Genomic DNA, 16,905 nt, shown 5'->3' with positions numbered 1-16,905 from the left:
ATAGTATTGCAACTCGCACTACAGCTTGCCCAGCCGCGTGGCCCCATCCAGCCTGATGAATGAACCGTTCTTGACGATCAATCGAGGTAGCAGAGCAAGGTCGCGCAGGATCTTAGCTTGACATGATTCCAGCGTGTATGCTACCACCTCTCCACCGCGCACTCACCAACATGGAGTTTTCGATGCACGCGATGACGGCGTGTGCAAACTCTTCGGGATGTCCAAAGCGAAGCGGAAACTCTGCAGTGCGCAGGATCGCATCTTTCGCCCTTTGTGGCAGACGTTCCATCATTGGCGTAGAGAAGAGCGCCGGCGCAAGGGCCTGCGCAGAGGATATTTAACGAGCGCGACGGCAGATACATCAGCAACTTGGTGCTGACGATGCCAACAAGCGTGCCTCTGCTTGGAACACACGCACCATCACCCGAATGCCGTACCATGCCAAATCTCTGCAGGGAAGAGAGAGCAAGTAGGCCCCGATGCTGAGCATTCTCCGCGCTCATCGCGTCTATCATCACCGAGCGCAAATCTCTCACCTAGCCATGGGCATGCTCATACCGACCACGCCACCTTTGCTAGCGGAGTAAGATACCTGACCCGTCTGGCCTTCGAAAGCAGCCGCACTAGCGGTATTGATGATGACGCCCCTATCCTGCGTCTCGCTGTTTGGCTTTTGAAGAGGTCTGGGCAAATCTCGAACGATGCGGGCTGCGGTCAGACGAGAAACGTTGAAGGTGCCCACCAGGTTGATATCGACGACTTTTTTGAACGTGTCCAGATTCTACAGGGAATTTAAAAGATGTGCGCGAAATTCAGAAAAGGATGAGCTGCGCGCCTAGAGTTGGAAAGGATTGCAAAACATCGAGACTTACAAACGGCTCGCCTTCCGCATCGATGATCTTGACGAAAGCGCAGGAGAGCAAAGCAGCTCTCTCTTTCAGCTCAGAAGTATGTGCGGCCACATGGCTTTCTCGCCGCTCTCTTCCCCTCCCCGCGGCACTTCGCAGCTCACCTTTCCAGCCATTCCAACACCTCCACAATTGACGCATCCAGCCACCGTGCTGCCTTTCCACTTGTCGTCCGCAGCCTGGATGGCCTGGCGCACGTCCTCCTCCTCCGTCACATCCACCTCACCCACCAACGTCCTCTCTCCTCCCAATTCCTCGCTCAACCGCGTCGCGCCCTCCACATCCAGATCCCAGATCGCTACGTGAGCCCCTTTTGCGTGCAGACCTCGGACCGTCGCTGCTCCCAGTCCGGAAGCGCCGCCCGTCACGTAGAAGATGTGATCGGCAATCTTCATTGGGTCGTCGTGGGGGTGGGAAGGGATGACAGCTTGCTCAAACCGCTCGGTCAGATGGAGCAGGGGCAGAGTATGGAGTATCTTGAGAGTTTGAGAGTGATTCGCTGGACTGACATGTGACGCATCAGTTGCTCTTCCTTGGACTGTGGTACGTGGCCGTTTCGACCACAGTCGCAACAAGTCCTGATGAGTACAGGTACCGAACAAGCATGCAGCAGCAGCAACGCTGCTGGGATGCACGACGCATACATCCGTGTACCTGCGCGTGCGCTCCCCTCTCGGCTCTCGGCCCAACGAAATCCCGCGCCGGCGCGGTGTTGCGATGTACCTTTATCACGTGATGTACTGAGTCGGCGTAACCGCATGCACGCAACGCATACACAACCACATCCGAGGTGGATTAGCCGTCGGGGTCTCGGAGCATCAGCAGAAACATGCAGCTGATGAGAGAATCACGATCGCGAACGAGGCGGATGGATGGCGCTGCATGGGAGAGACTAGCCGGCGGGGAAGAGGCACTTGTGGAGGTGCATCCCGAGAAGCAGCATGCAAGCAAGGCTGCCTGTCACTGCACGCTGTCGGGCGACATTCGAGATTCCATCAGCAGCAGCAGCAGCAGCACAAGTCATGCCTTTGGACGCTGGCAGTGTGTGTCACTTCGCTCGCTGGCTCCCTTCCACATCCATTCACAAGGTCAAAGGACCTTTCCCACCATCACACGCGTACCGTCACGCGTACTGCACCTTTCAGAGCCTTGTTCAGTACCTTCTCTATTTAAGATGACGGGAACAGCGATGCAGAAGCAGCAGCAGCAGCTTCCTACATTGATGAAGGGTCTCACCCTAGACCAATTCGTCACGGGTCAGGACAAGGAGGAGGCGCCCTACAAGCTCAAGCATGATCTCAAAGTGCCTTCGTGCAGTGCAGACGAGGTCGTCATCCACATTGCGGTCGCTGCAGTGTGCCACACCGATGGCATGGTGGTGAGGGGAGAGTTTGAGCACATGATGAGGAGCGGATTGCCTCTCATTCCCTCCCACGGTGAGTTCATCCCCATCACGGCTTCGCAAGCAGCAATGCATCCTCACACACGACCAACTTCTCCCCTTTCTCCTCCCCCCCTCTCTCTCTCTCCCTCTCCCTCTCTCGCCGCCGCCGCTCTCGACTTTGCCCGCAGAGCCAACGGGGATCGTGGCAGCGATCGGAGAAAGAGCAGCCAAGAACTTTGCGGATAGTCCCGGTGCGGGAGGTGCAGGTCCGCTCAAGATCGGTGATCGGGTTGGCTCGCTCGCTTTCAAGGATTTCTGCGGCGAGTGCGAAGACTGCAAAGCGGGCAAGCCGAGGTACTGCGAGAGTGAGTGGTCAGAGTTGCGAGGTGCTTGGCGCTTGGTGCTGTGTGCGTGCGCGCGCGCGCGCCCGCGCGTGTGTGTTGGCATCAGCAGCGGCATCTTTGCACACCTTTGGCCCAGAGTACTCTCCATCTGCTCAGTGACTGACTCGATCTCGCCTTTGTGACTAACATTTTGCCCGCTCATTCGTAAACAGATCAAGACATGTGCGGTGTGACGGCTAATGGCGGCCTGGCAGAGTACATGGCAGCAGACTATCGCAGCGGTGAGCATAGTCGTCCAAAGTCGAGGCTTGAAGGCAGAAGCGCCCAAAGTCAAGCGAGCTCCGTCCCCATCTTGCGCATCGCTGACCCGCCATATTGCACGACCCTCACCACCTTCCTCCACCTTGCGCCTCTCGCCCAGTCGTTCGCCTGCCCGACGAAGTCTCCTTCGAAGCGGCTGCGCCTCTTTTCTGTGCCGGCGCGACCATCTTCGCAGCCATCCGAGCATGCGATCTGAAAGCGGGGCAGAGAATCGCAATCGTGGGAGCCGGAGCGCTGGGCCACTTGGGCGTTCAATTCGCAAAGTGTCTCGGACTGCACACCATCGTGGTTGATGCTCGAGATGCTCCTTTGGAACTGTGCAAGGATCTCAAGTACCCGCCCGATGAGATCTTGAATGCCAAGGATGTCGACGTCAAGCGACCCGAGACGGTCAAGAAGGCCATCGAGAGCATAGGCGGACATGCCGATGCCGTTGTGCTTGCCACAGACACCATCCCAGCCTGCGAGTTCTCTTTGGAGCTCACAAAAAAGGTGAGAGGGAGAGCGAAGCCCTGACGCAGGGTTTCGAGGTGCGCGATGCATGCACGTGGCCTGTGCTCCTTGCGCTTTCCAATCCCGACACTGACTCCTCCCTTCGCACACCTTCGTCTAGCACGGCCTCTTCATGGTAGTCGGTCAGCCCAACCTTCCAATCCCCGTGCCATTCCATCACGTGCGTATAAGCTCAAGCTGCAAAGATCCAGGTTTTGACAATAAGCCTGATCAACAGCAACGCGCCCCCGCTTTCTACGCAGCTCGTCTTCCGCGACGTCACCATCAAGGGAAGTCTGCTGGGTGATCCGGCGGATGTGAGCGAGATGCTCAAGGTGATTGCGGACAAGGGTATCGAGGTAAAGACGAAATCGTACCCTTTGGAAAAGATACACGATCTCTTGGTGAGTCGCTCCTCTTCGCCTTTGTGTAGTGTGCTCCATGTCGAGCCACACATTCACAATGCAGCCGATGCCTCCTTTGTCTTGCGACAGACCGACTACAGCAAGGTGAGCACAAAGACTTCGCCAGTCTCGTCCTTGGTTCGCTCATCGCTTACCCCCCACTACGGTCCACACAGCCCGGCCACGCAGGAAAGCTTGTGGTCCGAGTCAGCGACCACCAATAAGGATGGTGCGCAAGCCCAGTCCAGACCGACGCTCCTAGACCATTCTGCTTCCTACTGCAGTCCACCTCGTCGACTTGTCTTGATTTCCTAGCAATGGATTGCTGCATTTCTTCAGGAGTCTCGTCTTTTGAGAGGCGGCGCCCTGTTGCGGGTCAGGAGAAGAAGTTGGGTGTGAGCATCGAAGGACCAGGTAAGCCGCTTGGACCAGCAAGCTCAGGCACAGGGAACGAGGCTGTGCACCATTTCCCACGCCGCGCGAGACCCAAGCATTCTAGCCATGCTGGCGAGGCCAGGGCATCAAGAAGGGAACGGCTGGTCGCATCTAGGAGAGTATGTACTTTGGCGTGGGAGGCACACCTCAGTGGCGTGCCTCTTCCCCTGCTTGGAACAGTCTCCGAGCCAAGGCTTTTTTTTTTCTTTCCAAAACGCTATTCTCACTTTCTGCTTCTTGCAAGATGCAATGAGCCGAGCGTCCATCCGAGTTCACAGAGCCAATTCCGCCCCGCGCCTCTTCCGCTTACTGCTGCTCCCACGCAACGCAGCCGCTGAGAAGTCTGAGTGGGGCGGGCCCACGAGCAAGAGGTTGGTTGCATGTGGGCGGTGGTGTCACATGCTCGCACGAATGGACGAAGACTACGATGGCAGGTGTCGTCTGTCCAGCTTCGAACGTCGACCCGATATAGCAACTTGGTTCCTTGTCTCACCTTCCTTGCATGCGTGGCACGCATCAGACTCGCAAAAGCTGGCAGCGATCGAGGCCCCCAGCACGAATGGATTTGCCCAAGGAAAAGGCTCCTCCAGCAGCCCTCACACTCAGGTCCCACCAGCGGAACTGCCTGCGTTGCCGCGGGACCGAAGGTGCGCAATCAAAGAAAGATGAATGGCGAATGACGTCATGAACTTTGAACCTCGCCGACAGGAGCAGCTGCTGCAACACTTTTGGCGTTCCGCGTCGGATAGGCCATCAGCAACCTGCGAAGCGAGCTCCGCATTCCAAAAAGTGTGATTGTGGGAACAAAATCAAGGAGATCGGCATCTCAGTTCTCCCCGTCCCCGCCTTTGGCGCTAATACCCACGAAGGGTCGCAGTTGTGACCACAAGAGACGAAAAAGAAAAGCTCGGACGTACGAAGAAGCGAACAAGCGGACCCGTATCATTAGCCTGGCGGATTAAGATTATAGATGCGGGGTCACCAATCAAGGGGGGCGGCTAGATACAAGTCTCCCGCCACATGTCTCACCTTACGGCTGACCGCAGCGGAGCTTATTGCAACCCTGCACGTATATATATATATATATAGCACGCTGCACAATTCCCACGCTTGCTCGATCGCAGCCAGGCGCGCGCACTGGATGCTGCATGGGCCCCAACGCCTCCTCCGTGTACAAGATAAGAACAGTCGACTTTTTTTGGAAACCTTTACGAGTGTTGCGTATCCATCAAAGGCTGTCTAGACCGCCGGACATTAGTACAATGCGCTGACCGAGATGCGCAGCGGATCGGGAAACCTGCCAATGCAAAGTCTACCAGGTCCCGCGCAGCTCAGAGGGGTGCCGTGTGAAGTCTACCACCGAGGTAGCCTGCCGATGCCTCGTCTCAAGTTGTTTCTGCAGCTTTCCAAACGGGAGCTTCGCTTTGGGCTTTGGAAGAGGCACATTGCCCCCCGGTGCCCTGCGCGCGTCGCACCTGCCTCGCTTACCGAATTCAATTGCGATCACCAAGGCCCACGCTCACACGCCTCTCGAGGAGATTAGGGTGGATGGATGCAAGCATTGCATTGACATTCGGAATCGTGGGCCAATTTGCGCAGCTTCGCAATTGACTCAGTGTGGGATAAGCAATGAGTGTGTCGAGGTTGCTTCTTGGCAACGTACAGATAAATGTGATAGGTGACGTCGAGTGTGGGGATGAAAGGTGTTGGGGATGAGGAGGGTACAATGGAGACCTTGCTTGGGCCCGGAGAAGATCTTTGAACTTGCTACGAGACTGTGATAATGAGATGTTGCACATTTGATACCGTGTTCGAAACAATGACCGCGGAGCGATGTCGATGAGGAGGCTAATGTTGGCATTGAAGGAGCAGATGACTGATCGAAAGACGATTCGGATCGTTTGGACGAGACTGTATGAAGACAGGTTGAAGGAGATGAGAGCAGACCGGACTGGAAGGCGAGAGCCGTGTCGAGGCGACATCGACTAGTAGCCAGAGGACTGGTGTCCTCCGAGCATGCGAGCGAGCAAGTTGCCGCTGCTGCGACTGGTGCGAATGGCGTGAGACTGTTGCTGTTGCTGAGCCTGAAGAGCCGACATGTCTGGCATGCCGCTGGCGCTCTTGCGCAATCCTGCTGGAATAGCGCTTTGAATGTAGCGGTGCATCGAAGGTACTGCTTTGGTGGGCTGCACAACGTCGCTCTCCAGGCCGTAGCCAGCTCCGGCACCGTGTTGTATCTCGCTGCTTTCCATGTACTGGTCTTCTCCTTGGATCTCGTCAAAGTCTTCCTCGTCGTCGTCATATTCGTCTTCAGCCGAGGAGCTGCTCGATCCATTGTCGTCAGTGAGCTCAGCCTCCGACGACGCAGAGCTGCCTGTAGACTCGTGGCTCTGCTGGCGGCTCATCATGGCGCTGGCAGTGCGGCGTTGAGCAATGGGCGCAGGCGAGACTGGCGACGGTGGAGCGTTGGTGGGTGGACGTCCCATGGAAGGAGCGACAGACGACGGCGCGCGGACGGTCTTGTGCGCGTTCCAGCAAGGAACCTCCTCTGCAGGCAATGCACGCAAGTAGACGCGGCGCTGACTCGCGCGCTCGTAGCGTTCGCACTCTCGCCCGGCCTCGCAGCTGCGGAGAGCCATTTGACGGCGACCGCGCGTAGCACGGTCCTCTGCGTGGTCGACGAGGAAAGGCGAAAAGTGCTCAAGAAGCTCGTCCTCGTTGACGCGCAGATCGTAATCCAGCAGGTACAGAAGCTGCTTCTCCATGAGGTTGACCTCGTCAAGGGCAAAGAGACTGCAATATTTGGTCCAATGCTTGTTTCTGGGCGAGGAATCGTTGAGGTACTTGGCTGCCACGATGAGGGTGGCCAGGAAGACACGGTGACGAGTGCAGTGCATGCCTGTGACGGTAAAGAGGAGAAGTGCAACGGTCAGTCGCGGCGCCTAGACGTGTGCAAAGCTGCGAGCAAGGTGAGGCTCACCCTTTGCAACCTGTGGCAGTCGAGACTTGAGACGGTCGAGGTAGACGAGCGTGGTGAGCAGGGTGGGAGCCTGCACGTTGCTCTTTTCCACCAGGTATGCGATGAATGTCTCCAACGAAGGCAAGCCGTTGACCTCTGCTCTGCCCGCTGGGTCCTGCTCTGCCTCCGCCAGCGACTTTGTAGGTGTGGCGGGTGGTGTGTCGAGGCCTGATGCAGTTCCACATTGGATGACGTGGGCGGCTTTGCAAGCAAGGTATACTGGGATGAGTGGGTACATGTGCGTGTCAGTCGTGCTGCGCCGCGCCATCGCGCGTGCAGTAAGGAAATGACTCACCGACCATGTCCCTAGACACGGGCATCTTGATCATGTCCAACAGCGCGGGGTCGTGGCACAGCTTGGGGATCAAGCTCATTGGGTGACGACGCATAGCGCTGCTCTGACGGCCGGACGACGAAGCGTGGACGGAAGCCATTGTGATCGTGTCGGTGAGTGCTGGGGAGATGATCGGGGTCGGTGCAGGTGGTCTCAAGCGATAGACGAAGAGCGAGTCCTGCGAGTGTCGGGTAATTCAGGTCGATGTTGTGACGGTGCCCGAGACGTTGTCGAAGACGATGACGGTGAAGCGTGATGAGGGTGGTGGATGGTGGATGGTGGAGGGGGTGTCGATGATGAGCGCGGGTTGGGAGATGGATGGAGGAACGGGGAAAGGAAAGGGAAGACGAAAAGGGTAAGTCTTTTGACACCAATCGGGGTGAAGGATGGGTCGAGTAGAAGGTGAATGGATGAGACATAGCTGATTAAGAAGGTCTTGGGCCATTGCGCACGCGCGTAGCGGACATGCCATGCCATGCCATGCCATGCCATGGCACATGACATGACGCTCAGGCACAGGCGCGCAAGCACGCACGCACGCACGCACGTCAAGCATCCGATGCTGTGAGGCGCGTGCCGTATGATGTGCGTCCTGCGTATCGGCCCTGTGCAGCGGTGCGGCTTGCATGAATTCACTCACCGTATGCGGGCTTGCTTCCTGGATTTCGTGGCGCGGCAAGGGGAAGAATGCCCGAAAAAGCTGCTGCGTGGGCTGCAGCGCTGTAAAGGTGTTGTTTGTGTTGATGCTGACGTCGAAGGGGTAAACGTCAATAGAACAGGGGATCGGTGGGAAAGCAAGGAAAGGCAGGGAGGAAAGGGAAGGGCGGGCGGGGGCGGGAAAGGAGGGCAAACGGTAAAGGCCCGCGGGGAGGGCAAGGCGGGCAAGGCAGGAGACCAGGCGTGGGCTAATCAATAGCAGCGGTCCAGTCACGGTCGTGAGTGGTGAGTGTCGAGTTCTCGATGCAAGGCGGGCACAGCAAGCTACTGCAGCAAGCGAGATCGAAGGCGCGTGAGCCGGCGCGCGGTCGGAGTGCAAGGAGGTGAGTACTGAAGAGGTCAGCCGTTACGTATGCCAGGGGTCGCTACAGCATGCGCGTGGCTCCCAGCGACTTGGCTCGGATTATTTGCAGCTGTCGCCACTCACACTTCTCTACTACTCGAGACTGTTGTAGCAGCAGCACGAAATGGTGCGAAGACGCAGGATCCAGATCAGCGCTGCACGTCTATATGCACTCGACCACGGGTTTCGATAATGCGAAAGGGTGTTCGTAGTGACTGCTGCTAATCCTCTTGCTGCTTGATCGGCCCGGTCGATGTCCTGATGGTGCAAGTGTGGCTGATAAGGTCGATAGACCAGTCTCGATCGCAAGGAGAGTAAAGAGTGGATGAACAAGCAGGGCCGTCGCACACGAGCCGGTCGTGTACGGAGAAAGAGGGGGGAAGCAATCTCAAAAGTGTTGAAGTGAAGGCAAACCGGTAAAGGGCGACAGAGGAGAGGAGAGCAAAAGGGAGGGGGGAGGGCGAAGCTGGAAAGTTCGAAGATGCGCAAACAACAAAGATCCGGCTTTGCTGCTAGGCAGAAGAGAACGAAGATTAAGGTGTGGGAATTGGTGGGAAAAGTGGTGAAGGAAGATGCGGGATCAGCAGAGCGAAGCGATCTATGCCCTTGAGAAAGAGATGGCAAAAAGTGGAGTGGAGCGAACTCAGTTCACCGAGCCGAGGCACGATGATCATGGATGGGCCAGTGAGTAGGTGATCCATGCAGCCCAGCTTCCCGCCCCTCTTCGCCATGAACATTACTCTGGCCAGTCGGCTGGCTGCCTCCCCTCGATCGATGCTCTCAAGAGCCCATGGAGGCGTTGGGCGTGCACGCGTGTTGAGTGAACGCCACACCTTCCTAGCTGAGCGAGAGAGGCCTGGACCGAGCTTCACCAGCAACGAAACGCGGGACTGTGGATGTCGCCGGGCTTTCTTGGGCCCGCCCCGCGGTGCTGTCGCCGGGCTTCTTGGGCCCGCCCGCGGTGCTGTGTCCAGGAAGTTGGGCCCAGCGGGCCTTGGCGGGCCACAACGTTTACTAAGCCCGTGACTGTGTTGCTTGCTTCTGAACGCGAGAGCAGCAACGACGGGCCGCCCAAGTCGTTGGTTCGGGCCTTGAGTATAGGTGTCATGCGGCTTGGACGCGGCAGATGAGCAGCCAAGAGGAGCAGGAATGTTGGGAGCGCCATGAAAATGACATGACCTGTCGGTAACAATTAGCGTCTGGCCTTTTGCGATGGCGCGTGGCTGGCGGTTCACAGGCTCATCAAGGTTGTGCGTCCGTCTTAGCGGATTATCTAAAGGCGAGCGTGCGAACTAACGAAAGGGCCAGCCAACACCCACCGTCCCAGCTGCATGCATGCATGCGGCAGCTGACGAGCAGAGCGGGCGGCCAGCAGGTCGCACGCCTTTTCTCTCCCTGCACAGCTGCTGCTGCTGCTGCAGCTTAGATTTAACGATGCTGCAGAAGCGACCTGCTGTGTGCGTGATGGGCGCGCGTCCCCGGCAGCACGCCTGCCTCATGCCTGCCTGGTCGGTCTTCTTCCATTCTCGGCTAGACAAATCGCGGCGAGAGTTGCCGCTGCTCCATACCCACGACTTCAAAGCATCGGTAAAACGTCTGATGCTCTTTCCCGCCTCGCTGGCCTTTCGCCAAGCCTGTGATTCTCACGCCCGAGGTCGCTCAGGACTCGCAGTGGTCGCTGCTGCTGCTGCTGCTGCTGCATGCAGCCGCCAGTGCACGTACTCGACGAGTGCTGCACATAGGGTACACGTGTAGGGTCCACACATACAATCACACCGAACAATCTTGAATCAAAATCACGAATCTGATGAGTCGAGTACCTTGCTTGCTTCCGTCATCTATACACTTCGTAAGGATTAATTTGCTTCAGTCAGCAAATAGCAAATGATAGCGAGCAGCAAGGGCCGGCCTTCCGTGCGGGTACTAGTCTGCGCTGCATATGCTGTTGTGGCGGGTCTCCGCCAGGCCCCGATCGCGCAACCTGATGCTACAAATCAAATGTGGCAAGTTTTCGCCTTTACTTGCTCTTGCTCGCTTGGAAGTTGTGCCCAACTTTAAGTGACCTTGAGCAACCTTTGCGATCGAGGTGCCATGCGTACGGATTCGTGATGACCAAGTCTGATGAGTATAATGAGACGCATCTCTCGCGCTGCGCCCCACCCCCGCGGGCGCATGGAGAGGTTGCTTGCTGCCTTTTGGAGAGATCGCCCGACGCGCTAAGGATCAGCAATCGGGCGCACGAGTCGCCTAGCTTGCATGGCACTCGTGACTTGTGTTACGTATGGGGAACCATGCAGCACCCGGAAAGATCGGTCAGCGTTGCCCTCCGCCTCACAGAGCGGCAGATCACGAGTCATCTTCTGGAAGCACCATTCGAGCGCCCTTACCAGCAGAAAAATACGTCATCAACAGAGCACTCGTCACTCACAACCAAGGCTCTTGACAAATTCTCTCAGACACTCCTCTGCCCAGGATCGAGATGGCCGGTCTTTAGAGTGATGAGCTTCTTTCCCGTGTTGTCACACCGTGTCAGGCTTCTTCGACGTCATGATGGACGCAGCGCCTTGATCTCGGGATGTCAAGCGAGTCTTCAGTCCTTTGCGGCTGATCAGCCGTCTTCTTCTTTTTTCCAAACGATCCCCTTCAGCAGACCATGTGACTCCGCGCGCCGGCTAGCTGCGACATGATGCCGGTGCACGGAACAGACCCTTCTGGACACCTTGTCGGGATCGTCATGAGAAGATGCGTGCAGTCTTCCATGGGCTTGCGAATGACAACTCCGATGGATGGGGAGCACGGATTGTTCGCACGCTTGAGCCTGCGTTCCGTCCCGCCGCGCGCGCGATTTCCCATCTGCCAAGCGCGTGCAGCAGCTAGCAACGCAGGCGCGCAGGCGCGCAGGCGCGCAGAGATCCTCCGTGTGAGCAAGCAAAGCAAAGCAGCTATAGAGCACAGCTTCACAGCACAGCACAGCAGGCAAGGCAAGAAAGCGAGCTATCGAGTGAGTTGCTTGCTCTTGCATGGCCGCGTCGGCGCACAGCCTCCTCCCTCACCCACTTTTTATGACTCAAGACTTAAAAATTTTGACTGCATAGATGCCCATACGTGCGCTGGTGACTCGGCGCGAGATTGGCTTTGCTTTTGCAGAGAGCTCCTCGTCGCGCTGGGCCTTTCCCCACACGCCGTTCCTGAAATCTGGGCGCGCTTGCTCGCTCGCAAAGCCGAATATTGATCGAGTGTTGGACAAATCGCCGAGCTTAAACAATCAAGAATAATCACAATCGGCGACAGCCACGACGATAGGATGCAATGTTGGGGAACGTCGGCCAACTCAGCTCGACTGGTGCCGCTCACATCAGTCACGTCTACGCCCAGGCATGACGAGCGCATAAGTCGCCCTGAAGCCCCCTCCGACCCTGCTTCGGCCCTTTTGGGGCATTATGCTTCAGAATAGAGCGGAGGACTACACCGGTATGCAGTTCGATCGATGTCAACAGCCCATGCCGCTCTAGCGCGCGAGAACGCCGCGTCCATGCAGCAATACACCATACCGTACAGCAATCGATCGACCGATATGAACAGCTTGCATGACTCGAGCACGTGCAATCTTCAGCGAAAAGGTAACGACCATGCTGTGCGCAGCGCAGCGTGTTCGTCAACAGGCCTCCTCCACGGAACAGCTCGCACTCTGATGAATGGACGACGCTGTTCACTGCGTAAGCTCGCGCGCATGCGGCGACTATAAGGGCTAGTGCGCCGGACAAGCATGTGGTCGTTTCGCCGATCGGCGCAACCTACTTTGTCCAGCGAGCATTCCGACTGCACAGACAAATGTTGGGATTGGTAGCCCATGAACCTTGACCATATACCACAGCCATCGTGGCGACCTTTAGATTGGACTTTCTTCCAGAATGTAGGAGTTTATGCGACGAAGGGAAAATCCAGCAAAGCTTCCTAGCGCATGCTTATTCTGTGTCGCTACAGGTATACGGTCGTGCATGGAGCGTGCATGCATCGTAGGGTATAATAAGCTCAACGGTCGCATATGGGAAAGCAATTTCTTTTCCCTTTCGCTCCACGGCTTCCGGCAAAACCGCCTGCCTGCCTGCCTGCCTGCCTGCCTGCCTGGGCTTCTCAAGCGCCGGTTCTCACTTGGGCCGAGCACGGCTTTGAGATCGACCGGAAGTGCGCGATGTACAGTACGCACGCTAAATGCTGAATAAGGGTCACAACAAGGTTACGCTAAGATTCGATTCCAACTATACGTGTGTGTGTGTCCTTATTTTGAGCACATCAGCGCGTCCGCTTTGCCGCTGCGCTGCAGTCAGATAAGGGGGGCAAAACACCGAAATCACACGCTGCAGCTGTCTTGGCTTCACGACCCCCCAAGATGACTCTTGCTTTGACTCGGGGGCTGTTCAAGTGCATGGAGTCAAGAGTGTGCCGTGCATCGGCTGCTGGTGCAGATGGCTAGCTGCAGCCTGCTACTTGACTGCCGATTCATCCTTTGAAATGCGCAGTCTAACACGAGCATATAATTGGGCATGGCGCTGGCATTCGAAATTGATTGAAATCGACATTACTCTTGACTTGAAGCTACTGTAGCTACACATTACACTCTACAAGATCTGCGGCTCCCACGACACTGGGCGGAGTTTTGTGGGTTCGGACTCCGCCGTACCCATCTTGGCTCTGATGTCTGTCTGGCTTTCTGCCTGGACCCGCGGGCGTCAGTCAGGACTTTTGGTCATACATATGCCATGGACCAGCAGCATCGCAAATGGAAATCCGACGTGAATCTTAAAAGCAAGTGGAAATCTTAAAGCAAGGGGCTTGGTCGTTTGCATCCTTGCGACCTCACGTTTGTATGCCAAGACGTCATCGATTGTCCACCCTAACAACAGCTTCATAACGCTCAGCTACTACTCACGACTGTGCAGCCTTGGTGAAGTGCTGGGTAGGTAGGATGCTGCAAGCGATCATCTGCGCGGCTAGCGGAACCTCGTGACAGACCCTCCCCTCCTTGCGTACAGCGACCCCTCAGTCCCAAATTACCAGACCGCGGGGTCACGTTGCGTGTGTACCGGTGCCTTGCTACTGCCCCTCGCAGCATGCAATCAGTCGATTGAAGCAGCCACGACGATCGGTGGACGCTCGCAATCAAGCCCCTGCTTGTGTGTGCATGCGCGGTCAAGAGTGCAGGCAGGCAGGCAGCTTGATTGATGGCTTCCTGCGAAGTTCAGGAGATCTACGAAGCAAGAATGAGGTCATAGGCAGCTAGCTTCTGGATGATTCGTGGACCGGTGTTTCTGGCATCAACTTCCACGTGGTTTTTGATCTGTACCCTTGCCTCTCGCGTAAAATCTTTCGAGACTTGGACCTCATGTGACGCAGCCGTGGAGTGTAGGCGTGCCAGAGCCGGGGGGGGGGGGCCTGGCATTTGTGAATCGAGTTGTGCAAGTACTCAAAATCTTGAATACGAGATGATTTCTGATGGTGGGTGAGTCGAGGCTGATCCTATGCACTCGACTGTTGACTGTTAATACTCATGGGGCTCAGATCATGCTTTCCTGATGAGCATGCTGCTTGCAAATCTTTCCTCGACGTGTATCCTCGTCTCGCACAGTCGGCTCTTTGCAACGACGCTGACTGCGTCGCGTGAATGGTGTCATCGAGCAAACGTCCTCTACAGCTGCTGGTTCCAAGGCCCGCGCCTACAACTCGTGACCGCAATTCACATGCAGCCGCTCATTCCTACCGCTCGCGACGTTTGACTCCATGACGTTCTTCGTGGTGCACGTAATCGTCGAGGAGGGGCAAGGCTCCGCAAAGAAGGAGAGCGCTCTTATGAAGCTATAGTCGTGAGTAACATGTCACATTGGTGGATCAGGGTCCTCCTTCGTGGTGGCTCGGAGTGGCGTAGGAGAGGCGGATCAGATGCTTTGCGGGCGCATGCGAGGCTTGCGATACCGTACATTGCGGGCGCGCGCAGACTGTGAGCCATGCATCCAGCAGACCGACATCGGCTCTCGCAGTCGTAAGTACTCGGCATGCGTGACTCCAAACAAACAAAATTTACGATTAGATCAGCCAATGAAGGGCCGTGACGTCCGCTTTATGCTGCGCCGACCCTTGAAGCGTCAAGAGTCGTGAGTCGTACGTGCGTGCGTGGCTTGGTCTTTTGTGATGGAAATCATTTGCTTCAAGCCACGATCTTAATTATTGGCGTTGCGCCTCTCTTCTGTTTGCCCCACTGACTCTGACTATGCGTGCATCGCGGCGCCCGCATAACGCCGCGTGGCTTGCGGCTGCATGCTGCTGCTGGGTGTAATGCTGGGTCCCGTAGCTGCTGCTGCTTTATAGCAGGTCATGCATTCAATTGTTCCATCCATAAGGCCTCGGCCAAAGCAGGTTCTGGCGGTAAACTTAAAAAGCCACTCACGACTCACCACAAGGAGCAGGAGATCCCATGACATTCGAAAATCACTTGCCTCGTCGTGGGAATCGACACCGATGGAGGACATGTCGCGCTGGGCGGAAACTCGCACGGTCTGCCACACAGCGCCACGTTGATGTTCCGCATCACCACGCTCACATCAATCGCGCGTCCTCCAGCATGATGGGATGTCCTCCTTCGACGCTACTTTCCTGCTTTGTGACGACAATGAAGAAAGGCAAAAGCTTGAAGGGCCGCGCTCCGAGCTGCTATTGATAGGATCAAAGGGCTCATGCACGATCAGGAATCATCTCCAGCCCTGGTCCCCTCGAGACGCACGTGCACGCATACCAGAAGAGGCTTTGGCGAGGAACACTTCAAGATTTTTTAGGTTCTGACCGCGACTATACCTCCTTTGGAATCACACCGCTAGGAATTTAGCGATCCTCCGCTCGTGTGATTTTTGAATTGCGACGCTTCGACCTCCATGTGTGAGCCCACGTCAACGACTCGTACGGAAGCAACGAGAAACGCGCGCTGAATTGTCGAGGTGATAAGCGCTCTATGGCCTCGCGATCGACTACGCTTGCACTCAGCAGGCCTCAAACTCTTGGCGCTGAGCACCGGGCATGGCATTTTTCATCAGCATATGCGCGCAACGATCCCACGAGTCTGACCACGGATTCCCACGATGAGCCATCTCGGCGCTCAGAAAAACCGCGCTCAGGCCTTCGCAGGAAAGGTACTTGATCTCGTGGACGCCGTAAAGACGAATGAACGCTGAAGGACGACTGGACGCTCGAGCCTGTCCTGCGGAAGCTTCACTTTGCCATCGTGGGATGCAACCCCCTGGCAAGACTCACGAGCGTTGTAGACCACCGGACGCGGTGGATGCCTTCAGCCTCGACAGCCTCGACGATCGTAGTGGAAGCTGCCGTCATCACCGCCAGCAGGTGAGCTGGACCACATTGTCACGTATTCATAGTCACCTGGTCTGATTGATTTCCACACACCCCACGATCATAGCAGACGGGCTCACACCATCATCTCCTGTCCGCCCGCTCGTTCGCTCACTTCGGCCTCCCAAACGTTCGCGTGGGGCCGGCACCGACCTCGACGCGGGCCACGGGCGCGGGCGGGCCCTTGACACCGTGACTGGTTTGAGCGGGCGCAGCATGAAGGCGCGGGCCACGAGCGTCTTATGCGCATGAGCACGATGCGCAATGCGAGCACCATCGTGCTGTCGCGGCATGACTATCACTTCTCATCTACACAGAATGCTCTATCTCTCATCCAGGTCCAATTTTGCGCAGATGACGCTTTGCTTCGGGTAGCTCTCGGCATCATGCGGCACCTGGCCCGCCTGTCGCGGCAAAGCCAAGCATGACAGCTGACTCGCTTGTGAGTGCCTATCAATACATGCACTTCAAAGTCGACCTTGGCCCCGTCTGTGCGAGCGCCGAGAGCTGCCGGTTCCAAAAGCAGTAAAGACGTCCCCACGCCTTTCTGCATAACCCAAGAGCTCGGGCCTCATCGGAGGCCGAGATCAATGGCGTATCGCATCGCCTCTACCAGCAAAGCTCGGTCCGACAGATTAGCTTTCACATTCGTCGATGCTGCCTTGCTGAGCCGTAAGTAATCTTGCCGGCTCACAAGGGACCTGCCTAGCACGTTCCCTCAGACTCCAATTTGCGCACACGCAATCAGCTGAGCTGTGGGACCGAAGATAGCATTGCCAATTCGATTGCGTGGGACATTCGCGAAGCGG

At 56.7% G+C, this 16,905-nt stretch overlaps 7 protein-coding genes across 7 annotated transcripts; 3 read left to right on the top strand and 4 right to left on the bottom strand.

Moving 5' to 3' along the window:
- Positions 1 to 18: 18 nt before the first annotated feature.
- IE81DRAFT_333478 (NAD(P)-binding protein) lies at positions 19 to 1,303 on the bottom strand (the record flags this gene model as incomplete). Its single annotated transcript, XM_025515372.1, has 6 exons — positions 19 to 69; positions 167 to 322; positions 419 to 449; positions 537 to 781; positions 873 to 899; positions 1,013 to 1,303. 6 exons carry the CDS (start codon positions 1,301 to 1,303, stop codon positions 19 to 21), a joined length of 801 nt encoding a protein of 266 aa, XP_025372199.1.
- A 779-nt stretch (positions 1,304 to 2,082) lies between these two features.
- IE81DRAFT_345092 (GroES-like protein) lies at positions 2,083 to 4,077 on the top strand (the record flags this gene model as incomplete). Its single annotated transcript, XM_025515879.1, has 8 exons — positions 2,083 to 2,344; positions 2,481 to 2,657; positions 2,849 to 2,917; positions 3,058 to 3,449; positions 3,571 to 3,630; positions 3,713 to 3,853; positions 3,944 to 3,958; positions 4,030 to 4,077. 8 exons carry the CDS (start codon positions 2,083 to 2,085, stop codon positions 4,075 to 4,077), a joined length of 1,164 nt encoding a protein of 387 aa, XP_025372198.1.
- IE81DRAFT_226605 (hypothetical protein) lies at positions 4,070 to 5,108 on the top strand. Its single transcript, XM_025511096.1, has one exon. It carries the CDS (start codon positions 4,355 to 4,357, stop codon positions 4,955 to 4,957), a length of 603 nt encoding a protein of 200 aa, XP_025372197.1. The 5' UTR covers positions 4,070 to 4,354; the 3' UTR covers positions 4,958 to 5,108.
- Positions 5,109 to 5,831: 723 nt separating this feature from the next.
- IE81DRAFT_320629 (hypothetical protein) lies at positions 5,832 to 8,043 on the bottom strand. The gene is made up of 3 exons (XM_025513085.1): positions 7,603 to 8,043; positions 7,269 to 7,526; positions 5,832 to 7,187 (listed from the first exon to the last, which is right to left on the bottom strand). Exons 1-3 carry the CDS (start codon positions 7,739 to 7,741, stop codon positions 6,274 to 6,276), a joined length of 1,311 nt encoding a protein of 436 aa, XP_025372196.1. The 5' UTR covers positions 7,742 to 8,043; the 3' UTR covers positions 5,832 to 6,273.
- A 2,714-nt stretch (positions 8,044 to 10,757) lies between these two features.
- Positions 10,758 to 11,700, top strand: IE81DRAFT_226455 (hypothetical protein). Its single transcript, XM_025511095.1, has one exon. It carries the CDS (start codon positions 10,810 to 10,812, stop codon positions 11,386 to 11,388), a length of 579 nt encoding a protein of 192 aa, XP_025372195.1. The 5' UTR covers positions 10,758 to 10,809; the 3' UTR covers positions 11,389 to 11,700.
- A 1,903-nt stretch (positions 11,701 to 13,603) lies between these two features.
- Positions 13,604 to 14,213, bottom strand: IE81DRAFT_320626 (hypothetical protein). The gene has a single exon (XM_025513084.1). It carries the CDS (start codon positions 14,139 to 14,141, stop codon positions 13,950 to 13,952), a length of 192 nt encoding a protein of 63 aa, XP_025372194.1. The 5' UTR covers positions 14,142 to 14,213; the 3' UTR covers positions 13,604 to 13,949.
- Positions 14,214 to 16,343: 2,130 nt separating this feature from the next.
- On the bottom strand, positions 16,344 to 16,798 carry IE81DRAFT_226401 (hypothetical protein). Its single transcript, XM_025511094.1, has one exon. The coding sequence runs from the start codon at positions 16,647 to 16,649 to the stop codon at positions 16,395 to 16,397; it is 255 nt and encodes an 84-aa protein (XP_025372193.1). The 5' UTR covers positions 16,650 to 16,798; the 3' UTR covers positions 16,344 to 16,394.
- Between the last annotated feature and the right edge of the window lie 107 nt (positions 16,799 to 16,905).

Source organism: Ceraceosorus guamensis, assembly GCF_003144195.1.
Source record: "Ceraceosorus guamensis strain MCA 4658 unplaced genomic scaffold IE81scaffold_7, whole genome shotgun sequence".
Classification (NCBI taxonomy): domain Eukaryota; kingdom Fungi; phylum Basidiomycota; class Exobasidiomycetes; order Ceraceosorales; family Ceraceosoraceae; genus Ceraceosorus; species Ceraceosorus guamensis.
The sequence above is the reverse complement of the archived record's forward strand: the minus strand, read 5'-3'. Positions and strand labels throughout refer to the sequence as shown.